The sequence below is a fragment of the Somniosus microcephalus genome, chromosome 12 (assembly GCF_052327205.1).
Source record: "Somniosus microcephalus isolate GS21.2 chromosome 12, FLI_Smic_1.0, whole genome shotgun sequence".
Classification (NCBI taxonomy): domain Eukaryota; kingdom Metazoa; phylum Chordata; class Chondrichthyes; order Squaliformes; family Somniosidae; genus Somniosus; species Somniosus microcephalus.
This window is the reverse complement of record NC_140998.1, coordinates 98,764,139-98,782,680: the sequence shown is the minus strand read 5'-3', so window position 1 is coordinate 98,782,680 and position 18,542 is coordinate 98,764,139. Positions and strand designations below refer to the sequence as shown.

General features: G+C 44.8%; 2 protein-coding genes across 3 annotated transcripts in view; one reads left to right on the top strand and one right to left on the bottom strand.

Moving 5' to 3' along the window:
- Positions 1 to 4,515: 4,515 nt before the first annotated feature.
- On the top strand, positions 4,516 to 10,370 carry LOC147109414 (serine/threonine-protein phosphatase 2A regulatory subunit B'' subunit gamma-like). The gene is made up of 3 exons (XM_086003327.1): positions 4,516 to 5,602; positions 8,766 to 8,825; positions 10,044 to 10,370. Exons 1-3 carry the CDS (start codon positions 5,552 to 5,554, stop codon positions 10,230 to 10,232), a joined length of 300 nt encoding a protein of 99 aa, XP_085859453.1. The 5' UTR covers positions 4,516 to 5,551; the 3' UTR covers positions 10,233 to 10,370.
- The window catches only part of fam177a1a (family with sequence similarity 177 member A1a), a 26,821-nt gene continuing 18,600 nt past the window's right edge, over positions 10,322 to 18,542 (bottom strand). For both annotated transcript variants that reach the window (XM_086003326.1, XM_086003325.1), the window contains exons 2-5: positions 17,786 to 17,962; positions 17,622 to 17,688; positions 14,053 to 14,150; positions 10,322 to 10,849 (exon numbers count right to left, since the gene is read on the bottom strand). In XM_086003326.1, coding sequence (XP_085859452.1) covers positions 10,643 to 10,849; positions 14,053 to 14,150; positions 17,622 to 17,688; positions 17,786 to 17,857 — 444 coding nt within the window. In that variant the 5' untranslated portion in view covers positions 17,858 to 17,962 and the 3' untranslated portion in view covers positions 10,322 to 10,642. The remainder of the gene's footprint in view (positions 10,850 to 14,052; positions 14,151 to 17,621; positions 17,689 to 17,785; positions 17,963 to 18,542) is intronic.

The window sequence follows — 18,542 nt, the reverse complement described above, 5'->3', positions numbered from 1 at the left end:
AAGGGAGAGAGAGAGAGGAGGAAGGGGAGAGAGAGAGAGAGGAGGAAGGGAGAGAGAGAGAGAGGAGGAAGGGGAGAGAGAGAGAGGAGGAAGGGGAGAGAGAGAGAGGAGGAAGGGGAGAGAGAGAGAGAGGAAGGGGAGAGAGAGAGAGAGAAGGAAGGAGAGAGAGAAGGGAGAGAGAGGAGAGAGGAGAGAGAGAGGAGGAAGGGGAGAGAGAGAGAGGAGGAAGGGGAGAGAGAGAGAGGAGGAAGGGGAGAGAGAGAGAGGAGGAAGGGGAGAGAGAGAGAGGAGAAGGGAGAGAGAGAGAGAGGAGGAAGGGAGAGAGAGAGAGAGGAGGAAGGGGAGAGAGAGAGAGGAGGAAGGGGAGAGAGAGAGAGGAGGAAGGGGAGAGAGAGAGAGAAGGGGAGAGAGAGGAAGGGGAGAGAGAGAGGAGGAAGGGGAGAGAGAGGAGGAAGGGAGGAAGAGAGGAGAGAGAGAGAGGAGGAAGGGGAGAGAGAGAGAGAAGGGAGGAGAGAGAGAGAGAGAAGGGAGAGAGAGAGAGAGGAGAAGGGGAGAGAGAGAGGAGGAAGGGGAGAGAGAGAGAGGAGGAAGGGAGAGAGAGAGAGAGGAGAGAGAGGAGGAAGGGGAGAGAGAGAGAGAGAAGGGGAGAGAGAGAGGAGGAAGGGGAGAGAGAGGAGGAAGGGGAGAGAGAGAGAGGAGGAAGGGAGAGAGAGAGAGGAGGAAGGGGAGAGAGAGAGAGGAGGAAGGGGAGAGAGAGAGAGGAGGAAGGGGAGAGAGAGAGAGGAGGAAGGGAGAGAGAGAGAGAGGAAGGGGAGAGAGAGAGAGGAGAGAGGGAGAGGAGAGAGAGAGGAGGAAGGGGAGAGAGAGAGGAGGAAGGGGGAGAGAGAGAGGAGGAAGGGGAGAGAGAGAGAGGAGGAAGGGGAGAGAGAGAGAGGAGGAAGGGGAGAGAGAGAGAGAGGAAGGGGAGAGAGAGAGAGGAGGAAGGGGAGAGAGAGAGAGGAGGAAGGGGAGAGAGAGAGAGAGGAAGGGGAGAGAGAGAGGAGGAAGGGAGAGAGAGAGAGGAGGAAGGGGGAGAGAGAGAGAGGAGGAAGGGGAGAGAGAGAGGAGGAAGGGGAGAGAGAGGAGGAAGGGAGAGAGAGAGGAGGAAGGGGAGAGAGAGAGGAGGAAGGGGAGAGAGAGAGGAGGAAGGGAGAGAGAGAGGAGGAAGGGGAGAGAGAGGAGGAAGGGGAGAGAGAGAGAGGAGGAAGGGGAGAGAGAGGAGGAAGGGGAGAGAGAGAGAGAGGAGGAAGAGAGGAGAAGGAGAGAGAGGAGGAAGGGGAGAGAGAGAGGAGGAAGGGGAGAGAGAGAGGAGGAAGGGGAGAGAGAGAGAGGAGGAAGGGGAGAGAGAGAGGAGGAAGGGGAGAGAGAGGAGGAGGAGAGAGAGGAAGGGAGAGAGAGGAGAGGGAGAGAGAGAGGAGGAAGGGAGAGAGAGAGGAGGAAGGGGAGAGAGAGAGGAGGAAGGGGAGAGAGAGAGGAGGAAGGGAGAGAGAGAGGAGGAAGGGGAGAGAGAGAGAGGAGGAAGGGGGAGAGAGAGAGGAGGAAGGGAGAGAGAGAGGAGGAAGGGGAGAGAGAGAGGAGGAAGGGAGAGAGAGAGGAAGAGAGAGAGAGGAGGAGGAGAGAGAGAGGAGGAAGGGGAGAGAGAGAGGAGGAAGGGGAGAGAGAGAGGAGGAAGGGGAGAGAGAGAGAGGAGGGAGAGAGGGAGAGAGAGAGAGGAGGAAGGGGAGAGAGAGGAAGGGAGAGAGAGAGAGAGAGGAAGGGGGGAGAGAGAGAGAGAGGAGGAAGGGGAGAGAGAGGAGGAAGGGAGAGAGAGAGAGGAAGGGGAGAGAGAGAGAGGAAGGAAGGGAGGAGAGGAGAGGAGAGAGAGGAAGGGGAGAGAGAGAGAGGAGGAAGGGGAGAGAGAGAGGAGGAAGGGAGAGAGAGAGAGGAGGAAGGGAGAGAGAGAGAGGAAGAGGAGAGGAAGGGGAGAGAGAGGAAGGGAGAGAGAGAGAGGAGGAAGGGGAGAGAGAGGAGGAAGGGGAGAGAGAGAGGAAGGGGAGAGAGAGAGAGGAAGGGGAGAGAGAGAGAGGAGGAAGGGGAGAGAGAGAGAGGGAAGGGGGAGAGAGAGAGGAGGAAGGGAGGAGAGGGAGAGAGAGGAGGAAGGGGAGAGAGAGGAGGAAGGGGAGAGAGAGAGGAGGAAGGGGGGAGAGAGAGAGGAGGAAGGGAGAGAGAGGAGGAGAGGAGAGGGGAGGAGAGAGAGAGGAGGAAGGGGAGAGAGAGAGAGGAGGAAGGGGGAGAGAGAGAGGAGGAAGGGGAGAGAGAGAGAGGAGGAAGGGGAGAGAGAGAGAGGAGGAAGGGGAGAGAGAGAGAGGAGGAAGGGAGAGAGAGAGAGAGGAAGGGGAGAGAGAGAGAGGAAGGGGAGAGAGAGAGAGGAAGGGGAGAGAGAGGAGGAAGGGGAGAGAGGAGGAAGGGGAGAGAGAGGAGGAAGGGGAGAGAGAGGAGGAAGGGGAGAGAGAGAGGAAGGGAGAGAGAGGAGGAAGGGAGAGAGAGAGAGGAGGAAGGGGAGAGAGAGAGAGGAGGAAGGGGAGAGAGAGAGGAGGAAGGGGAGAGAGAGAGGAGGAAGGGAGAGAGAGAGGAGGAAGGGAGAGAGAGAGAGGAGGAAGGGGAGAGAGAGAGAGGAGGAAGGGGAGAGAGAGAGAGGAGGAAGGGGAGAGAGAGAGAGGAGGAAGGGGAGAGAGAGAGAGGAGGAAGGGGAGAGAGAGAGAGAGGAAGGGGAGAGAGAGAGAGGAGGAAGGGGAGAGAGAGAGAGGAGGAAGGGGAGAAGAGAGAGAGGAAGGGGAGGAGAGGAGGAAGGGGAGAGAGAGAGGAGGAAGGGGAGAGAGAGAGAGGAGGAAGGGGAGAGAGAGGAGGAAGGAGAGAGAGAGAGGAGGAAGGGAGAGAGAGAGAGAGAGAGGAGGAAGGAGAGAGAGAGAGAGGAGGAAGGGGAGAGAGAGGAGGAAGGGGAGAGAGAGGAGGAAGGGGAGAGAGAGAGAGAGAGGAGGAAGGGGAGAGAGAGAGAGAGGAGGAAGGGGAGAGAGAGAGAGAGAGACGGAGAGGGGAAGGGGAGAGACGGAGAGGGGGAAGGGGAGAGACGGAAGGGGAGAGACGGAGGGGGGGGAAGGGGAGAGACGGAGAGGGGGTGAAGGGTAGAGACGGAGAGGGGGGGGAAGGGGAGAGACGGAGAGGGGGGGGTGGAAGGAGAGGGGGGGAGAAGGAGGGGGGGAAGGAGAGAGAGGGAGGGGGGGGAAGGAGAGAGAGAGGGAAGGAGAGAGTGAGGAAAGGAGATAGAGAAGAGAGGAAGACACCCCGGGGAAGGGGCTGGACTCGGAGCCCGGCGGGTGAAGAAGGGCGGCCGCCATTTTGTGAGGTCGGCGGGAAGTTTGAATCGTGGCGGCCGAAGGAAGGAAGAAGGCGAGTTTGTGGGTTTAAAATTTTTTAAAAGGATCCAGAGAGAGGAGATGTAGGTGAAGCCGGAGGTTCTCATCGCTCGGGCTGTGTGTGTGTTGTGTGAGGAGACAGAGACTCTCCGCAGCCCCGCTGGACACATTCTGAGGTGAGTCTCTCTCTGCGCTTTGCTAAAGCTCTGAGCTCGGGGATTGATGGTGAGGCGGTAGGCCGCGGATCCCCGGCCTCCTCCTCTTTCACACTGAGTTTGAGCTGAGCCCAGCACCCACTGGGTGTGTGGGGGGTGATTGGCCAGGGGCGGGGAGGAAGGAGGGAATGGCGCCGAGTCTCTCTCACACACCCCGAGCCCCCCGGGGCTGTAATAGAGCTGGCTTCCCTCTCCCCCGGGCTCTCGGGCCGTGCGGTTGAGACCGCGGGGAAGGGGTAGGACTCGGAGCCAGGCCTTGGTGACCCGGAGCCCCCGTGCGCGGCACTTCCCGCTCTGGACCGCCGCCACCGCCGCTCACCTCTCTTTCGGTCGGGCTGACCCCTGATGAGCTCCCGCTCCAGGCCCCCGACGACAGCGGGCTGACCCCTGATGAGCTCCCGCTCCGGTTTTTCCCGCTCCCGCACTAACGGCAGGTTGTAGGATTAGGCCCTGCCCACACACGCCATGAAACGCCCCCTGTGACCCAGTGCGCTTCCCCCGTAGGATTGGTCAACCATCACATCACTCAACGCTAATGAGCGGATATGTCACTCAGCGCTAATGAGCGGATTTTTTTACCATTTTTAAGGTTTTTCCAAAAAGTAAATACGCCTATGACACTCCCCTAATCTTAAGCTTTCTTTTGATATAACCTATGTGTAGGTACGCTTTATAACTTTTGAGTTAAGCGCGGACATACACACAGACAGACAGACACCACCATTCATTTATATATATATAAATAAATAAATAAATAAAGAATATAATATAGATATAGATAGATAGATAGATTAGTGATTTTGAGCATACCAGATTAAGGTGCAGTTTTTAGATACTTAGCCTAGCCTCAGTTTGGTAGGTTCATATGCATAAAGCATCTTAAAGAATCTTAATTAAATTCTTTTAATGTTTTAAGCCTAGTCTGGCTGCATTATTAGAAGATAAATGATTATAATCAAGTGATTTTGTTGTCCAATAGAGCAGGATGTAATGATTGTTAAAAGCCTGCATTTTTAGTACTTTGATGTTATACAACTTATATTGTGCCATTACTGGATCATCTTTGCCTATTTTATTCTGGAATAGAGGAAAGAGATCTGTTTCAAGCAAGAGGATGGTTAATGTTTCTTTTTAACTGTTAGAAATAAGCCTGGACTAAAGCTTCAGGCTTTCCTGCTGGTGCTACAGAAAAATAAAATAGAAAATTAGGAAAAAAAAAACCAATTCAGTAAATATAAAGGAGGGAATACAAATGACGTGTGTGTGCACAACAAAAAATGACGGATTTTGCCCACCATGTTAATACCATATTTATACCATATTTAATATCTACATAAGTAAAATTGTATTTTTGTGAATCAGAAGTTAGGAAATTGGTCATTCATCATGTTTGCTGTCTAGAATGTCAAGAACATTTTTGGATGCTCTTGAAATAAAAAACATACAGGAAACTTTGTGATATCCGGCACCGACGGGACCGAGCTGTTGCCGTCCCATCAAAACTGCCGGACAAACCAGCGGTAATGTTAAAACATACGGAGCTTTTGAGCTCCGTATCTAGCAACAAACCATGTTGCTTAGCAACAGCTTCTAAACAGTCGGCCGTAGCTTGCAAGCATCTCTGTAGCTGAGCAACAGCTTTAGCTAGACCTTGCAGAGCCTGACTGGTGGAAAAAAAAAAGCAACAAAAAGAAGGAAAAAAAACGACTCCTGAATTTTGCCGGTGGATCGAGCATTCCGGACAGTTAACCTCCGGATAAACCAAAGCTTCCTGTACCTATACTTTTGAAGTTCATCCTTCTGCCATCTTTTCTTAAGGATTACAAGACTTATCTGGACTTTGTTCTTGCTTTGGAGAACCGAAAGGAACCTGCTGCTCTCCAGTATATCTTTAAGTTACTGGATATGGAAAATAAGGGTTATCTTAATGTTTTTTCCCTCAATTTCTTCTTCAGGGTAAGTTTTAATTTTTTTTTTAACAGTCTCTTATTGAGTTCGATGTACCTTTTTATAAATGATTGAATACATTTTTCTGTCGATGTATTGAGTAAAATATTCATCAAGGTGAAGGATGTCAGTGCTAGGGTTGGAACTACATAAGAACATAAGAAATAGGAGCAGGAGTAGGCCAATCGGCCCCTCGAGCCTGCTCCGCCATTCAATAAGATCATGGCTGATCTGATCCTAACCGCCAATCCACTATCACAGAACCAGCTCCTGAATCTAACAGAATTAGACACATGAAATAGGAGCAGGATCAGGCTACACGGCCCCTGGGCCCGCTCCGCTACCCACAGGGCCATGACCGATCCGAACCTAGACTCATGTCCAAATTCCTGCCCGTAACCCTTAATTCCCTTTACTTCTAGGAAACTGTATTTCTGTTTTACATTTATGTAATGATGTAGCTTCTACAGCTTTTTGGGGCAGCATATTCCATGGACCTACCACCCTCTGAGTGAAGTAGTTCCTCCTCATCTCAGTTTTGAAAGAGCAGCCCCTTATTCTAAGACTATGCCCCCTAGTTCTAGTTTCACCCATCATCGGGAACATCTTCCCCGCATCCACCCGATCCAACCCCTTCACAATCTTATATGTTTCAATAAGATCGCCTCTCATTCTTCTGAACTCCAATGAGTAGAGTCCCAATCTACTCAACCTCTCCTCATATGTCCATCCCCTCATCCCCGGGATTAACCGAGTGAACCTTCTTTGTACTGACTCGAGAGCAAGTATGTCCTTTCTTAAGTACAGACACCAAAACTGTACGCAGTATTCCAGGTGCGGTCTCACCAATACCTTGTACAACTGAAGCAATACCTCCCTATTTTTGTATTCTATCCCCCTAGCAATGAAAGCCAACATTCCATTGGCCTTCTTAATCACTTGCTGCACCTGCATACTAACCTTTTGAGTTTTGTGCACCAGGACCCCCAGATCCCTTTGTACTTCAGTACTTTCCAGTTTCTTGCCATTAAGATAATAACTTGCTCTACGATTTTTCCTGCCAAAGTGCATAACCTCACACTTCCCATTTCAAGCACCCAGTGTCCGTATTGAGCATTCTCCAGTCAGATGTCGATGCAGAACAAAGCTCCCTCTACTCTGTCCCAAAAGATTGCCTCCGCACCACCCTCCACTGTACCAGTGTAACACACTAGCCATCCTGTGGGCTTTGAGCAAAATTACCAATTAGTGCCAAAGTAAGGGCTATGTTATGTGTTGTAGGCCCATTCTCACTCAGAATTGGATTGAAACTGCCAAAAGTCATTTTACAGAGAACCCTTGCAACCAGCAGACAGAAGAGACTTTCGTTCCATCAGTCTGGCCTACATTTAAACACCCAAGTCCCCAGAGGTGAAAGGTTACTGCCTAACCCAATGCACCATCCAGTTCCCCAAATATATTCTGTTAATTAATGTACCTTATTTTCTGTGGTACAATGATATATAGCTAATAAATATCAGAAAACTAGAAAGTATTTAATGTAGTTTTCAGTATATAGTAATACCTAAATGTGATTACACGTTACATGTCCTTATTTTAATCATATTTTCACCTTTAAATATTTGTAGCATAATGTATCTGAATACCTTTTGTCCCAAATCTTTCATTAATTTAACTGTAAATGCTGAGCTATAATGTATTTAAAAAATATATTTATTGTGGGTGGTACTGAGCCATTCAGACCAAGTAAGTCCCAAGTTCAATCAACCGTCTTTGCTGAGCTAACTAATATCAGTCAGGATAGCATCCTTGAGAGGGTGGTACAATTGGCCTGTGTCTCTGGACTAGTGAAGGAAAAATTGACTGGAATGCCTGATCCTGATGGGCGATAAATGCCAGCCTTACCGGCGATGCCCACATCCCAAGAATTTTTTTAAAAACTTTGCATACTAAACTGAAGCCGGAATTCCCCAGTTAAAGGATTAAGGTTTGCATAAGAGTTACAATATCAAATCAGATGTTACTTTTTTAATGTTTTCCCTCTTCAGCTTCAGTAAAGCAGCATTTTCTTTATAAATGCAGCTCCTCTTAAGATCTTTGTTTTGCTCATCAGATAATGGGGTATTAGCCTTGGGCAATGCAATGTTGTCATCAAGCACTCCCAGCTCAGACACCGCAAACATGAGTGCAGTGAAGGTCACTACAGAGCCACTCTTGGTGATGGAAATTCAGTATGTGCCCTTGCTACCCTCAGTGCTTTCTCCAAGTGGTGTTCAACATTGAGGAGTACTGATTTGTCATCTGAGGGTGTGCGGTAGCAAGAGGTTTCCTTGCCCTTGTTTGACCTCAAGTCATGTGACTTCCTGGGGTCTGAAGCCAATGTTGAGAACTCCCAGGCTCTGTAACAGTGTGCCCACTTCTGGGATGGTGATGAGGTTAAGACTGATAGCTGTAGCTCTTCCAATTTTGAAACCAGGTTAGACACTTAGTGAGGAGGTCTTTGCAGGGTCGTGCCCTAATTCCATGCCTAGGTTGCAGTCAAGTGGTTTGTCCGATTTTATTCTCGTTATCTTTCTGGTGATTTGAGACAACTGAGTGGCTTGCTAGGCCACTTCAGTGGGCAGTTGATTCAAACATGTTAGTGTAGGACTGGAATCACATAGTCTAGACCAAGTAAGGATGGCAGGTTTCCTTCCCTGAGTGACATTGGTGAAGCAGTTGGGTTTTTACGGCAAACTGACAGCTTCATAATCTCTCTTACTGGTAATGGCTTTTAAAAATTAAAATTCTCAAACTGGCATGGTAGAATTTAAACTCGTTCCCTGAATTATTAGTCCAGGCCTCTAAATTTCTAGTTTAGTAACATAATCGCCAAACTACCTTCATCCTACTAAAATGTATTTTAATGTTGAATATAGTATTTACTTTCCCTCCTCTCTCTCTCCCACCCCTTGAATAAAAAAGTTTTGTGTGTTACCTTCACCCAGACTATCTGGAACATTCACAGTAAACTAAAAAGGTAGAATGTCCTGTTAACACATGATGCTATGCTATGCTTGTTGGCCAACCTAAAAACTGACAACCTAATTTTAACAGACTTAAACTTTCTATTGAATTATCTGTAACCCAAATGGTCTTATTGTAGTTCTGCAATTTGTTTGTATTCATACAGGCTATCCAGGAGCAAATGAAACTTCATGGGCAGGAGCCAGTCTCTTTTCAGGATGTCAAGGTACCGTGTAACTTTGAAAAGGGATATTGATCCTAAAGAATTAGAAATGCAGCTACTTTGAGGGTAAATGTTGGGTTTCCACAAGTTATACAGGAGTCTACAGTTTGTATTAGTCTACAAGAGTTATAGCAGCAAATGCTCCTACAATTATGTACATGTTCTTGCACTAATGCAGAAAACTTTTTTTAACTCGATGCTGCAAAATTTTAGTCATATTACAATGTTGAAATGTGGCTGGAAAAAAAGCAAGTAATTTGGTTCAATCACTTGACATCCCATTACTTATTTTTAGTCTATGGACTTTCCAGGTAAATTGTACAACTCAATCTCTCAGCAACAGCAGAACTTTTTATATGCAAACAGCTCAATTCATTTTTCATTCTGATTCTCTGGACATGCATATCTGATCTAACAAAACTGTCAGAAACCACTTTCTGGGTTAAATGACAGTGGCTATGACTCTTCAGGGTTAGAACTAAAAGGCATCTCAATCCACTACCAACAAGTGTGAGTGCACAGCACTTACAAGTGATACATTGAGATTACCTAATTTCAGTTCTTGCCCTGAAGTCCTATTGGGCAGAAGATTCATCTCCATATTCTGGCCTGGATTGAACCCATTCCAAAAATGAAAGTTAGAACTTAAGAACTCATCCTGAAAACAACCGATTTAGTGCATAGAATGTTCAAGTATCAAGTTCCTAACTCCCCTTAATGTGTCCTTTGATCTGCATAGTAGAGTGGGGCAGGAATAGGTTGTTTGTAACCTATTTTTAACATTTATAATGTTTGGTCAAAAGCAGTAGACTATTACCTGTAAATATGAGTGTGTCTTTTCTATGTAGCGGTTTCCCTTTCAGATTCTTGGTACTCCTATTGTTCTAGCAAGAAATGTGCTAGAGTCCAAAAACAATTGTTAATGTATAGTGTTAGTGTCTCCTCCCCACTATAAAATGGCAGAGAGAACTGGCAAGATATTTCCAGCATCCGTAGTATTTTGCTATTGTAAGATGTTGTCTCGCTGTGCAGAATTGTGGCAATATGTTATTGATGGTAGCTATAGAAACCCCAGCCCGACTGTTACATCCTTCTGCCGGAATCAGAAAACGTTACACAAATTTTTTTAAAGAGGAAAAATTAGAAAATGCACTTAAAAAAACAAACCTATCCTTCATACATGATCTAGAAATCATACTGAAAAGCAGTTTGATCTTACAGGATGAAATCTTTGACATGGTTAAGCCTAAAGATCCATATAAAATCACCCTTCAAGATTTAATAAGCAGTGGACAAGGTGACACCGTCAGCAGCATTCTAATTGATCTAAATGGTTTTTGGACTTATGAAAACCGAGAAGTTCTTGTTGCAAATGACAATGATGGTAGTGCTGATCTGGATGATTCATGATTTTAATCAATAGAGTTTTCTGGTTTCCCCTCATCTGTACTTGATAAACATTTGTACTGAATTTATGTAAATCGTACATGATGTAAAAATAGTTTGCATAAATTTTTATTAAAGTTTAAAGTTTTGTAGCGTACAAAAGTGAATAGTCTTTACTTATTATAAAGAACAAAAACACTACAAATAAATAACACAACTATATAGATTAAACAATCCAACATTCTGATTTTTTAGTAGTATTATGGTGATAATTACAGCAGGTGCATGATGTGAAAACCAAATTAGGTGAAAGGTGGATGATACTGCAAGGCACAACTGCATTTTCAACCAGTGAATTAAGGCAGGGTTTCTTTTTAGGTAGGGGGAAAGAGCAGAGCTGGGCCCTTGCATCATCTTCCATACTATAGTTCCCTCTAAGTTGGAATAGGATCACCTCTTTGTTTGGTTTCTGTTATAGTGGTAGGATCACTTTCCATTTCAAAGCTGACATTCACAAAGGATGCATTAACTGCTGGCAAGCCGTCATGTGCATTGACCACATCTTGCTGCTTTTCCATTTGTTCTTGGTAATTCTTTTCGGCTTCTTCTGACATTTTATTTTCTTCCTCTTCCTCCTCCTCCTGTAACATTTACACATTTAAGTATAAACAATCTTAGCTGGAAAAGTTACTTGCCCAATTGATATTAAAACAGTGATTCTTCTACAAACTTCTATATCCTATAAAGTTACACTTTTCAATTCTCAGCTATAAATTGTTCCCCTAACTCCAATTCCCTGCTGTCCCCTCCTCTTCTAAAAGCATTGACTCCTTGCTGCCTACAGTTGCATGATTACCAGATACCCTTTGATACCTTGCCCTGGGTTCATTACAGATCCTCTCTGGCTTCAGGTGTGGTGCCGGAGGACTGCTAATGTGGTACTTGTTTAAAAAGAGAGAAAAGCATAGACCGAGTAATTACAGGCCAGTCAGCCTAACCTCGGTGGTGGGAAAATTATTGGAAAGAATTCTGAAGGACAGGATAAATCTTCATTTAGAAAGACACGGATTAATCAAGGATAGTCAGCACGGATTTGTTAAGGGAAGGTCATGTCTGACAAACAATTGAATTTTTTGTGGAGGTAACAAGGAGGGTAGATGAGGGTAGTGCGTTTGATGTAGTGTATATGGACTTTAGCAAGGCTTTTGATAAGGTTCCACATGGCAGACTGGTCACGAAGTTAAAAGCCCATGGGATCCAGGGCAAAGTGTCAAGTTGGATTCAAAACTGGTTTGGAGACAGGAAGCAGAGGGTAATGGTTGATGGGTGTTTGTGACTGGAAGGCTGTTTCCAGTGGGGTTCCGCAGGGCTCAATACTAGGTCCCTTTTTCTGGTATATATCAATGATCTAGGGGTATGATTAAGAAGTTTGCAGATAATACTAAAATCGGCTGTGTGGTTGATACTGACTAAGGAAGCTGTAGACTGCAGGAAGATATCAATAAATTGGTCAGAACAGTGGCAAATGGAATTCAATCTGGAGAAGTGTGAGGTAATGCATTTGGGGAGGGCCAACAAGGAAAGGGAATACACATTAAATGGTAGGACACGGAGTAGTGTAGAGGAACGAATAAAGGGACCTTGGAGTGCATGTCGACAGATCCCTGAAGGTAGCAGGCCAGGTAGATAAGGTGGTTAAGACGGCATACGGAATGCTTGCCTTTATTAGCCGTGGCATAGAATACAAGAGCAGGGGGGGGTTATGCTTCAACTGTATAAAACACCAGTTAGGCCTCAGCTAGAGTACTGCATGCAGTTCTGGTCACCACATTACAGGAAAGATGTGATTGCACTAGAGAGGGTACAGAAGAGATTTACAAGGATGTTGCTGGAAACATAGAAGATAGGAGCAGGAGTAGGCCATTCGGCCCCTTGAGCCTGCTCTGCCATTTAATGAGATCATGGCTGATCATCCAAATTAAGCATCCGGTCCCTGCTTTCTCCCCATATCCCTTTAGCCTTAAGAAATATATCCAACTCCTTCTTGAATATATTTAATGAATTGGCCTCAACTGCCTTCTGTGGTAGAGAATTCCACAGGTTCACCACTCTGGGTGAAAGGGTGGTAGTGGCAGGAACCCTAACCACATTTAAAAAGTACTTGGATGTGCACTTGGGATGCGCTAACCTGCAGGGCTACGGACCAAGAGCTGGGAAGTGGGATTAGGCTGGACAGCTCTTTGTTGGCTGCGCAGACACGATGGGCCGAAATGGCCTCCTTCCGTGCTGTAACTTTCTATGATTCTATTCTATGATGACTGAACTTTAAGAGCATATGTAGGCAACTATTCTACCAAAGGGAATATCCTGTACTCAATTGACATCCTCACATGCATTTACAGCAGTGGTCACTGATCAATTTTCACTTGCCTAATGCAGGGCCACTTGCTGCCTTGGCTGTGATCAGCAAAGACAACTCTTCAAACCTGGGGCCTTCGTGATTTGTATGGCTCAGTTATCTACTATACTAACTCGCACAGCCATTAGAGGCGGTTTTTAATGTCTATTTTTAAGGTAGTATTTGCACAAATCACTTTCTATCTGCCAGACCTGATGCCTTTTTTGTTGTTCATGGGATGTGGGCATCGCCAACAAGGCCAGCATTTATTGCCCTCAAGAAGGTGGTGGTGAGCTGCATTCTTGAATAAGTGGCTTGCTAAGCCATTTCAGAGGGCAGATGAGAGTCAATCCCATTGCTGTGGGTCTGGAGTCACGTATAGGCCAGACCAGGTAAGGTAAGGACGGCAGATTTCCCTCCCTAAAGGACATTAGTGAACCAGATGGGTTTTTACAACAATCCGGTAGTATCATGACCACCATTACTGATACTAGGTGTTTTTTTTTTAATTCCAGATTTATTTACCTGCAGTCACTAGGCAGAAATACATACTGCAACAGTGTCTCTTGTGAGCTATGTAGTGACTCTATCTTCCTCTTTCCCCAGTTTTCCTCCCTCAGTTTCTAATCTGATGACGCAGTACTCCAAACACATTTATGTTTCTACTATGTGACACTGAGTGTTAGTATACAAATATTTGGTGACAATATGCTGCTTCCATGATACAGAATTACATGGGAAGGAGGAAAAAGCAATGAATCCACTGAGGTAAACAGCTTGATCTTTTGCTTTTAGTTTGTTTTTTTCCCCAATGCCAAATTATTCCTGCTCTCCCTCCTGCAAGCATTGACTCCTGGCTGGCTACGGTTGCATGTTTTCCAGACTTCCTCTGGCACCTATTGCATATTACAAAGTATTTGAATCATCATTAACTTACATACACTATATTGCAATTTGAATTTCATATGTAAAAATTAAAAAATGCATTTTAATATGTTGATAGCCTAGTTTTGAAATGCTGCACATAGAAACACTGTATGAGGAGACACTTCTGATTTTTGCTGTAAAGTTTCTTGCTTATTGACCTGTCCATCCCGAGCTCACCTCTAGCATAGGTGTCATGCTAAAGTCAATTATTTTGCAGTGTCATTGTCAACAGTCACTGGATGTATGATTAAGTCCTTCCCATTCTACTCACCATCCCCTAGCCACACCGACCACCCTGCCAAAATGGTAGTGGCAGTTTTCCGTGTAAATAAATTAGATACATTGTGTGAATATATTGGGAATTAAAGGTAGTCCCTTGTATTTTGAGTTTGTTTTTAAAAACTCAGGAGGTCAAATGCACCTATTGTTCATTTCTCGAACACAATTCTTGAAGTGTAATTCAAAAAAGCCTGCTGAATTAAAAGTAACTTATTGAATAAACACATGCAATCAGCTTACCTCCTTCTTTATCCTGTAGTACTCGTCAATAGCATACTGGTACTTTGGTGCATTTATACCAAAAAGTGAAGCTAACTTTTCTCCCAAGAAGTCACAAACTATTTAAAAAAATAATAATAATTAGACGGCTTTTATTGAAAGCTCAGTTTTATAGTGAATTCTTGAACAAGATGGTGCCAATAGCCCAGCCTCTTCCGTCACACTCTGTTGTTCCAGAATTTTCATGCTTCCATCCACCTCTGCTATTTTGCTTTAACCATTCACACATTCTCGGTCTCAGGTTTCTCTAATTTCTCTCATTATTGCCTCCATTGAATCTTGACTACTGTCATTTAATCATCTCTAATCATCCACCTAATCACAGAACCATTTTCCGATTCTAACAAAAGGCCATTGAGCTGATACGTTAACCCTACCTCCCTCCCTCCACAGATGCTTCCTATCAATGTTCCCGTTTAGCCACGCAGGCCGCTTCTCAATGGAAAAACCACGCAAGTATGGAAGTTTGAATGGGCCGCACACCCAAAAAAAAATTACAGGCAACATTCCTCCCTATCCTGCTGAGTGTTTCCAGCATTTTTTGTTTTTATTTCAAATTTCCAGCATCTGCTGTATTTTTCTTTTATGTTTTAATTCACTGCCAGTTCTCTTCCAGGAATTCCCACGTTAAAGAAGTACTGCTCTTCTCTTTGATTTCATTTTGTTTCTTTTACCCTGTTCATCTTAATTGGTATCTATTTCCCTCCTTATGTTTGATCACGTGTTCACTATAAAACTTTCTTTCACATCCGCATCTCTTTTTGCAGCAACTTTGTCTGGCTCCGACTCATTCCACATGGATAACAGCTTAAATCCCACCATTAGTGTTTCAGATCCACACATGATCAGATATCTCTGATATTCAGCATCACTCTAACCACTGCTCTTGCACCATGCACCACCACAGGCACACTCTCAACCTTTCTCTTCAGTAGCACCTACTTAAATTTATTTCAAAGCTGTCCTAGTCCTGTGTTTCATTTAATCCTTCACCTCATCCAGCGCTTCAACAAAAAACATTTTCTTCCTTTCAGATGGCAAGGATCGCAAGCGTCAACAACTCCTGGATGCCAACACCTATTGATACCTCTTTCCCCCCCCCCCCCTCCTTCCAATCCTACCCTTTATCGTATGTTCACTATCACCTCTGACCTTCCCTGTCTGACCCCAAATGATCCATCCTCAGCATTATCCACTTACGCCCCCACCTCAATGAATTTTGATCTTGATAGGATTCTGAGCTTTTCTTTCCGTCATCTTGTCCAATTTTTTGGCCAGAAAGCATCCCTCCACAAGCTGAGCCTGTCTCCTGTCTTCAGAATTCCTGTTCCACCCGGACCCCTCCCTCTGGCCTCTTACCCTCTATCTTTTCATTGAGAAGTGCCAGCATGACATTGTCCATGTCAGTTTCTCCACTCCTCTCACTCACTCAAATCTATCTTCCCCCTGAACTTCTAGCACTCAATTCTCTTAGGTCCAACCCGGACATAATTAGCAAACCTACCAACACTAGAGGCACTTTTGTTGTATGGCAAAAAGACATCTACTTTACGGAGGCTGAACGCCAAGTCTCTGAGAACTCCTCCTACCTCCCCCTGGATCATGACCCCCACCACTGAACATCAGGTCATCATCTCTGGAGAACTTCACTCCATGGCCTCAAGTCCCTCAACACCACACAGCCTGATTCTACCTCCTCACCAAGATCCACAAACAGGACTGTCCCAGTAGATCTATTGTTTCAGCCTGATCCTGCCCCATGGAATTTATTTCCTCTTAGCTTAACTTCATTTTTTTTCTCCCCTTGTCCAGTCCCTACACACACATCCGCGACTCTTCCGACGCGCTGCCGCTGCTTCAATCAGTTCCAGTTTCCTGAATCTATTCATCTCCTTATCACCATGAACGTTTAATCTGTCTATTCCTCCATCCACTACACTCTTTTTGCCTGGCTGAACTTGTTCTCACTTTGATCAACTCTTCCTTTAACTCCTCACTTCCTCCAAACAAAAGATGTCACTATAAAAACCTGCATGGGTCCTAGCTATGCCTACCTTTCTGTAGGATTCTTTGAGCATTCTTTGTTTCAGTCCTACTCAAGCCCCCTCCCTGACCTCTGGGCTAGCAGTTGGGCTGCTACAATATGCCTCAGTGCCTCTAGGCTAGGGAAGGAAAAAAAATAAAATGAGCCACAGTTCCCACTCCTAATTGGTATTCAATGACTTCTACTGAAGTGCACATCTGAATTTTGAATGAGAGCAGGATCAGGCTTGTGATCCTTTCCATGAAAGAACAGCCTACCAACGCTCACTGTCTAGACTTGCACTTGAAAAATGCTCACTTGAGCTGCCAGCACCCATGGAATCATAGCCCAACAATAATTAGTGCCTTCAGGAAAAGGAAGGATAGGAGATAAAAAAGCTAGAAATTAAAGTCATAGGAATTCTTGTCAACTCTACCAATTTTAAAGCATTAGTGCTCAAAGTATTGTGTAACTGATGCCTTTTAACCTTTATTCACTGTTTATAATTTTCTTGCCTCCATTTGTTGTCATTTCATCATTTCTCTAACACAAATTCATCATTTATTTTTTTAGAAGCTAGCTTATCTCTCCCCTCCCCCCAAGCCAAAAAGACAGGGAACCTAGACACATGCTCCATCCTTCGGAATAATATGTAGAAAGGTGATTACAACCATTGGGACTCACCTGGGGCAAGTAAAAGGAAACAGAAGTACAAATCCAAAATGTGGACACAATGGGAAATGAATCAGCTGGATGCAGAGGCTATCGTCAGGAGACCTCTCCACCCCACCATAGTATAGGTGAAAACCAATGGGGCTTCAGCTGCACATTGAGCATTAGAGCAGCAATATATAGCATCAGAGAGACCGCCGAGGTATGTTCAATCCCTGACTCTGCTCAATTTGCAGTGAGCACGGCTAAGCACTGATTGATCTTAGAGCAGGTACTTGCCCGTCCACCTGGTGGCACAAGTTAGAAATACAACACGAGAAACCTGCATGCCATCAATCACTGGCAGGTGTGTGAAAGTGATCCCAACAACTTTTACCTCCCTCTACAGAGGGGGCAATGAATCTCTGCTTGGCACCTCCTCTTGACATTTAGAGATCAGGAGTTTGCAGTGTGGGAAACTAAGCTTAAACCTATCATTCCACTGGGAAATGTATTTGCAGCTGGTTTTCCATATTGACAGTACAAGAACACTGCAGATATTTTAAAGAGTGACAAATTAATAAGTTACAGAAGCATTTGTCCCCTCTTATTTCCTCCTGTGCAGTATACATCCATAATTTCTTCATTAGCAAAGTGAATGATTCTCCAGGGATCCTTTTGCAACCCTTAACTTGATAAGAAACCCCAAGTTCAAGAGGTTGTAAATGTGGATTTCTAAAATTACATACTATTACTACAAGCACAAATAGTGTAACTTGTAAATATTATGCACAATAGTGCAAAACCTTCACAGAAATTACCATTGTAATCAATAATACCTATGTAATATGCATACCCGACAGTGTTCCTGTAGCAAATCTTAGCATGTAGAACCACAGGAATGGACCCCAATGAAGTTTGCTCTGGAAAGTAAATATATATTTCATATTACTGTATACACTTGGACATTTATTTCCTTCTCCAATTCACAAAAATAACTTTGAAGGACTTCAACCTTACAGTATCAATTATAGGCAATAAGTCTCTCTTTTCTTCTTCCTCCTGCTCCTCATCTGTGCTGTATTCCTCCATAGTTTCGCCACTAGCAAAGTGAATGATTCTCCGAGGAAGCTTCTGCTTTTTCGTACTCACATCTCCAAGTTCGACATTCTCAAATGATTTTCCATTTGCCTGCAACTTTAAGGGAAAAATAAATAAATTAAACCATCCAGTTTAATGCTTATTGGGGATATGGGAAGGAATCCAGTATTTTATCTTTGTGAGGACTGGGTGATGTGGTTAACATTGACCCTTCAACTTTGCAATCTGGGTTTGAATCCAAACCACATTAATGAATGGAGTTTCCTAGTCTCCAATCTGTAAAGAGATCCAATGTGAATAAATGTGGTCGTCTCTGGTCCCTAGTGGATTTTCCCTCATCCACAACACAAAACTGCCTACAAGTTAACAGGTAAATTCACTCAGGTTACTAAGATAACTGGTGTAGGAAATACAAGCATTGTACTGGTGCAATTATTGATGCTATTATGAGTGCAAAGGTCTATGACCTACAATGTGCAAACACTTTTATACTTATGTGAAACTCTATCCAGTTTCAGCACTGCTTTAACATTTACACTGAAGGGCAGTCTCCAGCCACTTGTAACTTTTTCAGAGAGCAAATTTGAGAGACTGGCTCCTCGTATTTACATTACTAAAACCAGCTCCCTTGTCCTGAGGCCAGAATTGCCACCCTACTGTTTCATAGGATGCCACT